The sequence below is a fragment of the Pieris rapae genome, chromosome 1, assembly GCF_905147795.1.
Source record: "Pieris rapae chromosome 1, ilPieRapa1.1, whole genome shotgun sequence".
Classification (NCBI taxonomy): domain Eukaryota; kingdom Metazoa; phylum Arthropoda; class Insecta; order Lepidoptera; family Pieridae; genus Pieris; species Pieris rapae.
The window spans coordinates 5,668,212-5,681,987 of NC_059509.1; the positions used below are offsets into that span (position 1 = coordinate 5,668,212).

The window sequence follows — 13,776 nt, forward strand, 5'->3', positions numbered from 1 at the left end:
TGTGCTGCACATGGCTGTCAATAGATATACCGTAATCATTTATAAAAGACATACATAAACTTATCAAGAAATCGATAGAAAGTCTGTTTTTTTACTAATAAGCATATTATTTACTAATTACAAAATTAAAAGAAACGGATGACAGGGGTCATCTAAGTGCATTGAATTGGTAAACGTTGCATAAGTAGAACGCGGCTGACATAACATGATAACACTTCGCAACACAAGTGGCCTTGGCCCGAATGGTGTGTACCGGCGGGAAATAACGCGCCAACGAACGGCGACCACAGGCAATATTGCAGCGAACGAAACACTGCCTACCACCTTCATTCGAGTGGACACGTTCAGTTAATTTACACCAATAATATACGAAAATCTTGAACCTCGATATTTTTTTTTCCTTAACGAATTTATTTTTATTTAAAAAGATGTTGTTCTGTGATTAGTGTTAAGACACATTAAGTTAACATTGAAACCTTTAAACCAAATGGACATTTTGAAATAAATGACGGTGAGTTTGTGGCAAAATAATTTTCAATTACTTAATTATATTATTATTTTTCTAAGAAGTACTTAGAATAATATCAATTACTAAGTAATAGATAATTATTTTATAACTAAATGACTTAACGACCAGATATCCAAAAAAATATAATTGTTTATTCATTATAAGTACCTGTATATGTAGGTTTATTCCGCAACAGTTGGGTGAATGGTAAGTAACAACCTTCAGATTATTTTAACGACCTCAAAAATACGCTACATAATTTACTAACATATATTACGAATTGTTGAAATTAAAGCCTGTGTCACAACAATGGTTATAAGTTCATGGCTGTTATTTTTAATATCTTTAGAAAATCTTGGTCCCCGTGCCACAACGTCTAAATCGATCTTCTAGCGTTGTCGACTTGTATAATGACCATATTGCTAGGTTCCTTTCCTTGTTGAAAATACATTTACGCGCACAAAATGCTACGCCACTGCGTAGAGTCGTTTAGCGCGCTCTATATTTAATGAAGAACTTTTAACCTTTACTACTTAAAATGTATAGAAAAAGTTAAATTATTAATGGTATTAATAAAAATATTTTGACATTTCCTTCTTATATTTATAGCCTGAAATAAATATATGACTATATTCGTTATTAGTATGTAAATACTTCGCCATTAATTAATCCATGATGAATAATCTTGAAAATAGTTAAATAACTTATAAGTTTCAGTGTTAACATTTTTTTTCTTATGTTGTGGGAAGTGATCCAGGAAACTCAAGATGGTGTTACGACGTATCGATTACATCTTAGGCAGTATTCTGATTGTGGCAGTTATCGCAACTCTAGCTAATGCACAACCGGTTAGTATGGTCATGATATAATCACTGTACTTACCTAATACCTATCTCCCGCTATCCTGTTAAATTTATTAATCTTTTTTTAAATTATATCTTATATAAATATGAAATACTATTTATAATTAACAACATTTAATGCGTAATATTCATATAGTAGTTTAGGTTTTGAAGTAAATACAAAATATAATAGATATATATTATTAATTATATATGTGATGTGTTTGTATTTAATTGTATGATTAAATATGAACATATTGTATTGCCGGTGCTTTCTTAGACTTTAAATTTTCTTATTCTTATAAGCAGGGCTTTAAAGTTTTACCTGGTTTCCACTTAACTGGTGTTCTCGTAAATTTATTTTAGCCAACGGCAGACGAGTCCATTGGACGAGACCGAATTCAGCGGCAATCTTCTCTACGAGCAGGAAAAAGTGTGGCAATTAAACCAAAATGGGGATTTTTTGGAACAATATTTAATGTTATTTTGGAAGTAAGTAAAAAAATTTACATACAAATACATAGTACCTACATAAAATATCTTTAGATTTAACCTGCTTCGGTTTATATTAAATACGTATTGGATTTTGATATATGAGAATCCTTAAACTATAGGAACATGTGAGGTAAGTAGCACATTGGTGTTTTCTAAGTAAACAAAGTTATGTACTTTCTTAGTAACCGAACTCGCTGACCAAATCACCTCGTGACCAATGACAAAGGCCAACGAATCTATATATAGTATAATAATTATATTTACATATATTATAATACAGATTGTATTTTTCGAATTTGCGTAAAACAATTTATACTGATTATATATTTTTTTCAGCAAATTAATGACACAAAAAGTGCATACAACCAGATTTCCGAACTAGTGAATAATCAATTTGTAGATGAAAAGGTAAAGTAATAATTAGGTAATATTACGTTAAATATTCCTCATTAGTAGTATACGTAATTGAATTATTTATTTCCTAATATTTAAGTAATAGCGAATTATTGTGATCTATTACCAAGGTTAACCCGGCATTTATCCTTCTTCAGGTTAAGCTGTTAATATTTCTTTGTTATTGATAACTACATAACCATATTTGTACTTTTTCAGTTTATTCTAGAGGTCAACATACGAGGGCGTTTCCTTCCTCAACTTTTAATGTACTATATATTATATCATTAAAACAAAAATAACTGTCATTTACTTGATATCGAAGTAATTATTAGACCCTGCGGAAATCCAAATATAATATGTATAATTTTACCGGTACTAAGTTTATACATATCCCAGGGATTTGAATTACCAATAGATTATACTTGAAGCTTCAAGCTATATTTTTCTTAGCTACTAGCAATGATCCGTCGTTTCATTGCGTAGATACCGATCTCGTGGTAGCACATTGGTGCATTTAAAATCAATCTACTAACGGACTGAGTTAGTAGATATATTTTTTTTCATAAAAGTTTTGTTTTACTTAGATTTTAATTACCTTCATAATTCCTTTGAGATTATTAGTAACACATTCCTAATCTAATCAATATACAGATTTTAGTTTACATCGAATGTAGTACGTATATCAAATAATCTCTAACGTTATTGAAAAATTATTGATTTCAAGTAGATAAATAAATAATTATTGAATAGTAGATGTAAGATTGTTAATTTTTTAGGAAGTAATACCACCTCCAGATGAATCTAATAATGCAACTACACCATCCCCGAAAATAACAAGGAAGGAATTTTTAAATATTCTTGATCGAAACCTAAAAGGTTTGGCGCGTCTGAGGAATTTAGAATGGCGCGAAGCTAAAAAGGTAGCTATACTTATATTATATTTTGTCTATTGTGTAATTTTAAAAGTTTCCGCCAATATTAAGGTAAGAAATAAATATAAAAGAGATAAATTATACATCTACGCAACAACTTGCTTACATTAAAACCTTTTACTCTTGTTTACATAGTTTAAAATATTTTTTAGGATTCATGGAATAACTTACAAGGTTATTGGAACGAACTATTTGGAGATAAGAAAAAAAGGATTAGAAGAGACACCAGTCACTAGCTATTGCCTAATATGAAATTCATATTTATATAAACAGTGTAAATAAAGATAGGTTTTAGAAGTACCTGCGTTTTCTTAAAAAAAACATCCTTAGTAAATCGCGCTTAGGTACGAAACATTCAATAAGTTATAGGTATTTATGGCTTCGTGTATATTATATAGTTACCTACTTGTTGCATTATTTATAACTTAGTGCGAAAATAATTTGTCGTAAAACTTACAACTACTTATGTGAAGAGTTTGTTAATAGTATGACTATTATTTTTTACTATGGTTTTCATTTAGAAAAGCTGTAAAACCATTGCTTACCCTTTTCGCTTCAAAAACTTGTATCTCTGTAGTTTTACGTTATCTCTCTCAAATAAAATTATCCTTTTCCATTGGTATTACACATATTCAAAAGTAACTCCTGGAGTACTCGTCTATAAAAAATAATAACATTTAACATGTTACTCAAACGATAGCTTAGTCATTCATCATCATCAGTCTTTATACATCCCACTGCAGGACATTATATGTCTCCTCTAACTAAGAGAGAGTGAGTGTGATTATTACTTAATATTTTTCTAACCTCAGAGGCTTTCTTCCTCCTTTAAAATATCTTTTCCAAGAATTTGTAACAGTTTTATTACTGTTGGACATTACTTTCCTTCCAAACGGTATAGAATGTCTTTACTTAACAGCAGTAAATCGAAATTGTCCAAATTGATTTCCTACCCCCTATCTTCTTTGTACCACGCATGGAAAACTCATCAGCCTTCGATGTACCCTCAGCTACATTTCGGCATATAATTGTACTGGAACCCCTCTAAGGAAGTCACAATTAAGTACCGAAAAAAACAAAAAGTATCAAAGCGCTTTAAAATCAAAAATTGAGTTTGATTTGAGTCATTTGAAAATGTAAAAGTAGAAGAGTGGAAGATTCGAAGAAGAGAAATGACTGATAATGTTGTAGATGTGGAAAATAAATATAAAGAAAGGGACAGGACTACAGAGAAACATTTAGAAAGTTTCATAATCAATAAAAAGTGACAGTGATAACAGCAATGACTGTTTAATCTATAGATATTGTTTTTTTTTATTGGATTGGATTTTGATTATTGCGAATACAGTTGTGGTTTATAATAAACATAGTTTAAGTTTTACATGCAATGCTCGTCATTTTAAGTATCAATAGTAAAAGACTAAATACGTATAGTAATACAGTTCAATAGAAATACAGTTACTATCAATGTAAAAAAAAACCAAGTATCAAGTAAGTTTAATCCAAAAAATATATCAAACTTTTAGGGATACCATACTATTTTTTTTTTAATTTACCACGCTTTTTCGTTAGCCAGTCTATTTAAAAAAATTACGGCTATTTAAATTCGGAAAAGAAATATATTCCTATATAAAAATTGTATGATTATATTTAAAGCAAGTTAGATAGAGCGCGGTGCCCCCAAATTCGCGGGCCCGTACTATTTGCTACTCTTGCTACGTGGCTACTCCAGCACTGACCTTTATAGAGAATTAATTAACGCAGGTGCACAGCCATTAAATATTATTTATATTTTATTATTATTAATTTTAAACATTATTAATAAAACAATTCCTTAAAATTATGGTGTTTGAATCTGGTATTCATTTTAAAACTTTGATTATTTAAGTTCAATTGTATTTCTGTTTGTCTACGTACTACATTTTGTTATTATATTAATATTATGAATATATATACATAATATAAATAATTAATATACATAACTCAGTATATATATAAATATACTGACTTATAATGGCGAGATTTACATTAATTGTGCCATTATTTATAGTCGAGAGTGGCCTCTCTATACCTGCTATATTGTCCGTGTATTCTGTGGTTAAGACTTAAGCAGAAGCTAGAAATAATAGTGTTCTGTGGACTTAAGCGTTCTGACTTCTGCTTTTGCGTTTTCGTGGCGTACCGCGTTAGAGTAAAAACTACAAAATTAAATAATCTATATTTATTCAAGTTAGATATTGTGAGAATTATCTTCTAATCTAGAAGTGTAAGTAAAATCATGTTTTGTAATTTGTTTCGCATGCTGTCTCTCGAACAACTCACCATTAGATAATTTGACAGAACTCTAGCCTTTTAACTCGTCGCCATTTTTTGCCGGTGTGGTATCTTAAATTCTATTATTCTTATCATCTGTATTGACAATATCCTTTTCAAAAGTAAAGCTGCACTTAATATATATAGATGTCATCTCGCGGTCGGGGTTATGGAGGAAGAGGAAGTTATGGAGGTCGCGGTGGAGGTTACAGAGGCCCTTACCGTGGAAGCAATCACCGTGGTGGCTATGAGAGCCGTGGCGGACGTGGTGGTGGAGGATATTCATCCTATAATAATGAATCCCGCTACAATTCAAATAACAGTAATCGGTATTCATCAGGTCGCGATAGAATAGATGACTCTTATAAGAAGCCTTACAGATCGGTATGTTTAAACTTTTTAATCATCCACAAATATGTTTATAGATATTGCTATTAAATTTTTCTGCTACTCTTCATCAGCTTCATTCAAAGGAGCCTATAGCTATATCTATAATATGATTGTATTTTAGGATTCAACAAGTTATTCTAATCGTGACTATGTGAGTCGCTCAGGATCTCCAGAACGAAAGAGAATGAGAGTTGAGGTTAGTAGATAAGCCAGTGGAGAAAAATTTCCTTTATATGATGGAACTTATGTGACTTAATATGTAGTGCTGTTCTTGTTGAATGTTAACACAAGTAGTTTGTGAAAATAAGTAACATAAATAGGAACAAAGAATTTTCCTACAAATATACTACAGTTGATATTTCAGACAATGGATATTAAAAGAAAAGGAGAATGAGGATGAAAATAAGCTTTTTAGAAAAATTCTGTTTGTTTATTAAGTTGGGATATTACTTATAAAGCAATGTTATGATATTATAAGGGAGATCTAGCCAATTCAAATCAATATCAAAGACCTATCAAACTATCAGAGAATCCTTAATATAATTAGAAATGAAATAATGGTATAAATTGAGAAGTTTTTATGAGAAAATTTGTTGTCATCTGAGCCTCATTAAGTACTTTTGTGCTATTTGTTGTTGTTTATTCTTTTCGAACTTATTTTTACTATGGAATAAAAACATATACCATGATGCGGTTAAATGACGTATGACTTAACCGTTCACACCTAAACTGTAAGAATTTGACAAAAAAAAACATTTCATCTGTTCTATTTTTACTCAGCTAAAATTATGAGTTTATACCAGCAAAGGTCCAAAACTTGAGTTCAATGTGAAAAGGAAAGAGTATTCACCCATATTTATTGTTTATGTACTACTTGACCAATGACAAAATTGATATTCAAAGAAAAGATCGACGTCAAAACAGAATTATGTACAGGGCTCTTCGAGCGATAGACGTAGCCATGACGGCGGACACTTTGGCGGATCGTACAGCGGTAGACAAGAAAGTTACGGTGGTGAAAGGAGGTCGTTCGGCGGGGAGGATAGAAGACGATCACCGGCTCGCGAGAGCTTTCGCAAGTCGAGCGGTATGGGCCCGCCACGCGAGCCGGTGCGCCCCGCCGGCCGCCCACGTGCTCCTCGCCGCTCTTTCCGTGGCCGTACTCTTCGATCGCGAGCATCTTATCGCGGAGCACCAAGATCGCGTGCCTCTTTTTCCACTAGACGCTACACTGAAAGACCGGTTACGTACTCGCGTACTTTCAGAACTACCAAAGATAGAAGGTAACTTGACTATGATATTACGACGCCATGCTGTCCCCGAATCGACCACATAAGCCAATATGAACTTTTTAGCTTGAATTTGAAAAATGTTTTAATATATGATTTATTTAATGAAATGAGAATCGTCAACATAAAAATTACCATTACTTGTGAATTAAAGAGAATGTGTAATAAACATGTTTCTCGACAATCCAAATTTTCATAAACATATTATTATACTTGTTGGACATCCAGAAGACAAAATAAGTATAAAATATATGAAGATGTTTAGAACTACACACTGCAATATGCCAAATAATTAATTACTATGAATTTTAGATGTATGACAATTAATGGTTTTTTTAAAGTATACTGATTTATTCCTTTATAATTGGAGCATTGTTATGATAGCCCTGCAAAATCTAAAGAAGAGGCCTCTTCAACTGAAGAAGATTGGGATGCTGATGAAAAAGAAGTTATGGAAGAAGTAAAAGAGTCGAAAAGCAAATCACCCAAGGTATGACACATTGCTAGACATAATAACGGATATGAATATAGATTGAACATAGTTGAATAATGAATACGTTAAAGCATGAGGAAGAGCAGTCTGGGGGCGAAGGAGAAGAAGGAGGAGAGGACACGGAAAAGGAAGAAGACGCAGGTTCAGACGCACCAGCTGCCACAACTACTGCCGCCGCTGGTTACGTCAACTTTACATGTGTACACTGCAAGGAGAAGTGCACCAACTTCAGTGTAAGTTTTAGCCAATTTTTTCTTCTTGTAATGATAGATGTTGGGTATCTTTTTTTTCTGACTTATATAATATGTATTTTAAATCAAACTCCCACAAATCTTTCTCATAACTCGAAACTGAAAATTATAGATAGAAAAAATCAAAATTTGAATAGTTTTTAATTAGGTACAGGTTTGATTTTTAAACAGGTGTACTCGAAACATCTGTTCTCTCTGAAACATCGCACCGCCTTGAGTGGCGTGGCTCGGCGCCATAAAGTGCAGTTACTGCGGATGAGAGTGGCTCAAAGGCGGGCCCAGCGCGAGCTGGAAGCAACTGCTGGAGCCGACCTGGCCACAAGGACTAACTTCTGTATGATCTGTCGCCTTAATCACCGTACCACAAGGCACGCCCACAACCTCACTGACACCCACCGGGCTATGAAACGATTCCTGACGCCATTCTGCCGCATCTGTCGAGTAACCTTCCGTTCGCCAATGATTTATGAGCACCATATTTGCTCAATTGAACATCTTAAGGTTAGTTACTTAACTGTCTACTTATAATTTTAACATCTTTTTAGATTCAATATGTACTTACTAAAATTATGTTATCTTTATGCAACAGAAAAAGGCTAATCAGAGTGCTCGTTGTGCAAGTCCGAAAGCAGAAGCAAGTGGTGATGAAGGAATGGATGTGGACTTGGACAACTTCATGACCCTCGATTCTGTTGGTGATGTTGATGGTAAGATTTGTAACAACTTATTACATAATATTAATTATATAATAGTACAAGATCCAGCTGCTGGATTAGTGTGCTCTTTGGTTTTTTGGCAAAAACCAAATTTTCATGTTTATTCCTGTGGCCATAGGTCAGAATATGATGAGTCATACTGAGTAGTAATGTACTTATCCTTGTCTGATCTATGACCACAGATTAATAATAAAGAGAATGTATATCTACCAAGTTCCCTATAAAAATTTGGCCGCTAGTATATTTACTGAAATTATTTCGAATTGATTTTTGGGCAAATATTTCAAAATATCGTCTAACAAATCACGGGTGCCGTTGCCCACCTGGCCACACTTCGTAGCTAGGTGTAAACAGGTATGATTTCGATACATTTATATCATACTTTTATTAATCAAATTGAAGCAAACTATTTTCTATTAATTATTGTATAAGGGTGCCTAATTACAATTGGCTCCAAATAAGGGTTACCTGCTGTTAAAGGTGATAAATAATTTGGCTATAGCGAAAGAGAGTTAACGCATAACATCATTTTTCGGACAATGATAGCAAATGTTTTTGTTTTAATTTATTTAGTAGCTGCAGCCAGATACTAGACCATAAGATATACTTCATATTTGATATCCTATTAATATTACAGAAGTTGAAGATGAAGATTCGGGTACTGAAAAGAAGGATGAAGAAAAGACCACAAAACCCAAAGTTGAAATGAACATTGGCAGTGAACACATTAAAAAGATAGAGGTATGGATTTCATTAATTTAAAATAATTGTTATATTTAATAAAACATTGTATTGTAGCCAATATTTTCTATAATAATGTGGTGTTGGTATACTACATGTGATTGTCCAACCAGGTTTGGTGGTGTTCTCTTTGTCGCACGTACTTGCCGCGAGCTGAGACTGGTAGCAGTGAGGAAGCGGAGGCCCTACGGCGTCACTGCCGCCTGCGCATCCACCTGCGTCACTATGTGCAACACCGAGACACGCGCACGCTGCGTAAGCAAGCCGAACGCATACATCGTCAGCTACATCGCCATGCTGGTAATAACCTAAAATTATATATTTTAGATTAGGTAGAAAAGAAAAACAGCGGTGCTACACACTCGCCGCCTACTAATTGGCTCTAAGGTATGCCCTAGACCCAAATTGTGCGTGCGGAAACCTAAAGCCGGGTTTCCACCGCAAAAGAGTAATGAGCGGGAAATGGTTAGGCGGGACGGACGCCTTTTAAATGAAATAGCTTTGCATTTCCACCAACAAAGAGATTTGTCTGTTGATTTCCACCGCAAAAGGAAAATGAAAGAGAGGAATCAGCGGAGCGAGCTGAACGGAAAATGAGAAATGGAAAATGAACTATCAGTTTACACAGAGAGCGAGTTCAGTTGGAGTTTGGAACGTGCGGTAGTGTTTTGTTGCGAATTTGCGATGTTGTCGAGTGACACGGGATCAAGAAAAGACAGTGATTATGTATACAGAAAGAAAAAGTACATATTATTGTATAGAAAAAAAAACGTGCGAGACGGAGATTTTGGTTATGCCAGCACATTCGAGAAAGAACATTGAAATGGGAATATAGGCTATTCTACGATTTAGACGATGAAAAATTTAATAACTATTACAGGGTTAGTACTTAGTAGAGAACAATTTCGGGTGATGGAAACCGCGAGCGAGTCCGTTTCAAACTAGTCGGCGAGACCTTGCCACAGCGGACTCGTTTCAATCACTTTTTACTCGTTCGATCCGCCCCGCTCAGCACTTTCTGTGTGGAAACGCTAGTATGTAATTTGTCACTGCGAGTTGAACGGACTCCGTAATTACTCCGCTCCGCTCCCTAGAACTGAGCGAGTTCCTTTCAACTCTTTCTGCTCGCTCAGTCCTTTCCGCCCGACTATTTGTTGGTGGGAATACAAGTATGCAGTTTACGCTTGCTAGTTAGACCGAGTCCTTAATGGGTCCGTTCCGCTCGCGGTGGAAACCCGGCTTAAGGTTTCCTTGCGAGTTTTTGCTTCAAGGTACGAGCAAGTGTAAAAAGCGCACATAAACAAAAAGCCCATTATTGGTACACAGCTGACGTTTGAATCTTTGCTCTCAGAGATGACAGTTGCACGCTGAATATATAAAAGACGTAACCTTTGCTATGTATAATTTTACAAAGTATTGTTTATCCGCTTGCAGAGGTAAAGAAGGAAATTGCAACCGAAGAAACTTCTGAAACAAGTAAACAAGAGAAGGCTGAATCTCTTGGAGAAAAAGAGGTTGTAGAGAATGGAAATGACTCTGTCAATGCTTCTGGTAAGTTAATAAACATTTATATTTTCGGATGTCTTATCTTCTCTTAAAAAATGAACATTAATTAATCTATATAATGTTTCGTGTGTTAAAGGAAATGAGGATAAACTATGGGCTGATGTTGATAAAGACATAGGTGAGTTGTTGCGAGAAGTAGACCCAGAAGGCAATGAGGCTAGCGACGATGAGGAGGACCTTGGAAGGTAACATTTTATTTTCTATTACAATAAGCACTTTACTAGTCCACTTACTCAAATGCAAACAATTTCAAAATTGTTGCCTATTTTCAGATATGACAAATTCCGTAAAAGCGACAAAGCTAAACCCGTTGCAGAAGAGGAAAACAAATCCAAAGAGGATGTTGTTGCCGACGAAAAAGTTCCGGTTGATGCTAGTGCTTCTGCTTAGAAGTGTTGTACTTTAAGAATTTTTGTAACACAATAATATATTTTAGGAACCCTATTGTAGCTCGTCGCTTAAGGATAAATAATGATATTGTTTGGCAATATATTTGTTAGGTAGTGTGTAATATCTGCTACAATTATTCTAGATAACAATAATAATAAACATTGCCTTTAAATAAGTTTTTTTTTTCATACGGGCTTTTGGTTGGATTAGACTAATTTAGTATTAGAAATATTCATTCCTCTTAAAAGAAAATAACTCAAAAATTACATTGGAAGGAAAGCCTAAAGCCGGGTTTCCACCGCGAGCGGAACGGACCCATTAAGGACTCGGTCTAACTAGCAAGCGTAAACTGCATACTTGTATTCCCACCAACAAATAGTCGGGCGGAAAGGACTGAGCGAGCAGAAAGAGTTGAAAGGAACTCGCTCAGTTCTAGGGAGCGGAGCGGAGTAATTACGGAGTCCGTTCAACTCGCAGTGACAAATTACATACTAGCGTTTCCACACAGAAAGTGCTGAGCGGGGCGGATCGAACGAGTAAAAAGTGATTGAAACGAGTCCGCTGTGGCAAGGTCTCGCCGACTAGTTTGAAACGGACTCGCTCGCGGTTTCCTTCCATCACCCGAAATTGTTCTCTACTAAGTACTAACCCTGTAATAGTTATTAAATTTTTCATCGTCTAAATCGTAGAATAGCCTATATTCCCATTTCAATGTTCTTTCTCGAATGTGCTGGCATAACCAAAATCTCCGTCTCGCACGTTTTTTTTCTATACAATAATATGTACTTTTTCTTTCTGTATACATAATCACTGTCTTTTCTTGATCCCGTGTCACTCGACAACATCGCAAATTCGCAACAAAACACTACCGCACGTTCCAAACTCCAACTGAACTCGCTCTCTGTGTAAACTGATTGTTCATTTTCCATTTCTCATTTTCCGTTCAGCTCGCTCCGCTGATTCCTCTCTTTCATTTTCCTTTTGCGGTGGAAATCAACAGACAAATCTCTTTGTTGGTGGAAATGCAAAGCTATTTCATTTAAAAGGCGTCCGTCCCGCCTAACCATTTCCCGCTCATTACTCTTTTGCGGTGGAAACCCGGCTTAAAGCCGGGTTTCCACCGCGAGCGGAACGGACCCATTAAGGACTCGGTCTAACTCGCAAGCGTAAACTGCATACTTGTATTCCCACCAACAAATAGTCGGGCGGAAAGGACTGAGCGAGCAGAAAGAGTTGAAAGGAACTCGCTCAGTTCTAGGGAGCGGAGCGGAGTAATTACGGAGTCCGTTCAACTCGCAGTGACAAATTACATAGTAGCGTTTCCACACAGAAAGTGCTGAGCGGGGCGGATCGAACGAGTAAAAAGTGATTGAAACGAGTCCGCTGTGGCAAGGTCTCGCCGACTAGTTTGAAACGGACTCGCTCGCGGTTTCCATCACCCGAAATTGTTCTCTACTAAGTACTAACCCTGTAATAGTTATTAAATTTTTCATCGTCTAAATCGTAGAATAGCCTATATTCCCCTTTCAATGTTCTTTGTCGAATGTGCTGGCATAACCAAAATCTCCGTCTTGCACGTTTTTTTCTATGCTTAAATTAATACATATGTACTTTTTCTTTCTGTATACATAATCACTGTCTTTACTTGATCCCGTGTCACTCGACAACATCGCAAATTCGCAACAAAACACTACCGCACGTTCCAAACTCCAACTGAACTCGCTCTCTGTGTAAACTGATTGTTCATTTTCCATTTCTCATTTTTCGTTCAGCTCGCTCCGCTGATTCCTCTCTCTCATTTTCCTTTTGCAGTGGAAATCAACAGACAAATCTCTTTGTTGGTGGAAATGTAAACCTATTTCATTAAAAAGGCGTCCGTCCCGCCTAACCATTTCCCACTCATTACCCTTTCACGGTGGAAACCCGGCTTAAGGAGCCAGCCACTAAGAATCTTGGTTTGATCAGCATCAGGTATTTCACTCCCGTCCATCGCTTACAATTATATAAAGCACAAATTTGGCTCCACATGGAGGACTTCTCAACTCTGGGTGGGAGCTCAGTAAAATACCAGCTCTTGCTTGGCTACTGTATTCAACGTATGTAGTGCGATTCCAGTCCTCAAAGACAAGTCATTCCCCGTATGGCTTGATCCCTTGGTGTTGCTTAGATATGTGGGGGTTTCTCTACATATTTACCATGGCGAGCTGGTCACAGCATTTGTTCGATCTTTCACTTGCAGTTGAGTGGCACGAAGGGCAGAAAAATAAATACCACCCGTATCATCTCGACAACTGAGCGTTTCTTAAGGTTGTTAGCCGCGTACCATTATTAAGGTTGATAGCCGCGTACCATTACTGTATTGAACCAGCTACATTAAAGATAAGTTCTTAACAGAACTAGTTTAAGAACACAACATAGGTTCCATTTAGGTTTAATAAAACATGTCTGTGTAAG

The 13,776-nt window shown here is 35.6% G+C and overlaps 2 protein-coding genes across 7 annotated transcripts; both read left to right on the forward strand.

Moving 5' to 3' along the window:
- Nucleotides 1–276: 276 nt before the first annotated feature.
- LOC111003258 lies at nt 277–3,470 on the forward strand. 5 transcript variants are annotated; one of them, XM_022273674.2, is made up of 7 exons: nt 277–511; nt 679–715; nt 1,258–1,356; nt 1,717–1,842; nt 2,182–2,253; nt 3,018–3,161; nt 3,326–3,470. In XM_022273674.2, the coding sequence occupies exons 3-7, from the start codon at nt 1,276–1,278 to the stop codon at nt 3,407–3,409; spliced, it is 507 nt and encodes a 168-aa protein (XP_022129366.1). In that variant the 5' UTR covers nt 277–511; nt 679–715; nt 1,258–1,275; the 3' UTR covers nt 3,410–3,470. The 5 variants fall into 5 exon arrangements, with proteins under 5 accessions (XP_022129366.1, XP_022129365.1, XP_022129364.1 ...); XM_022273673.2 differs by lacking the exon at nt 679–715 and having other exon boundaries at nt 1,220–1,356; XM_022273672.2 differs by lacking the exon at nt 679–715 and having other exon boundaries at nt 1,226–1,356.
- Nucleotides 3,471–5,328: 1,858 nt separating this feature from the next.
- Nucleotides 5,329–11,491, forward strand: LOC111003234 (zinc finger protein on ecdysone puffs). 2 transcript variants are annotated; one of them, XM_022273636.2, is made up of 13 exons: nt 5,329–5,439; nt 5,634–5,870; nt 5,998–6,072; nt 6,801–7,159; nt 7,550–7,655; nt 7,730–7,891; nt 8,081–8,410; nt 8,499–8,616; nt 9,263–9,366; nt 9,480–9,666; nt 10,801–10,917; nt 11,009–11,117; nt 11,205–11,491. In XM_022273636.2, the coding sequence occupies exons 2-13, from the start codon at nt 5,634–5,636 to the stop codon at nt 11,320–11,322; spliced, it is 2,022 nt and encodes a 673-aa protein (XP_022129328.1). In that variant the 5' UTR covers nt 5,329–5,439; the 3' UTR covers nt 11,323–11,491. The 2 variants fall into 2 exon arrangements, with proteins under 2 accessions (XP_022129328.1, XP_022129329.1); XM_022273637.2 differs by having other exon boundaries at nt 6,813–7,159.
- The last annotated feature ends 2,285 nt before the right edge of the window (nt 11,492–13,776 follow it).

Coding starts and splice junctions, on each gene's coding strand:
- LOC111003258 (XM_022273674.2), top strand. CDS start 1,276: ATGGTGTTACGACGTATCGATTACATCTTAGGCAGTATTCTGATTGTG. Junction 1,843..2,181: donor TATTTAATGTTATTTTGGAA/GTAAGTAAAAAA, acceptor TATTTTTTTCAG/CAAATTAATGACACAAAAAG. Junction 3,162..3,325: donor AATGGCGCGAAGCTAAAAAG/GTAGCTATACTT, acceptor AATATTTTTTAG/GATTCATGGAATAACTTACA.
- LOC111003234 (XM_022273636.2), top strand. CDS start 5,634: ATGTCATCTCGCGGTCGGGGTTATGGAGGAAGAGGAAGTTATGGAGGT. Junction 10,918..11,008: donor TGACTCTGTCAATGCTTCTG/GTAAGTTAATAA, acceptor CGTGTGTTAAAG/GAAATGAGGATAAACTATGG. Junction 11,118..11,204: donor GATGAGGAGGACCTTGGAAG/GTAACATTTTAT, acceptor GCCTATTTTCAG/ATATGACAAATTCCGTAAAA.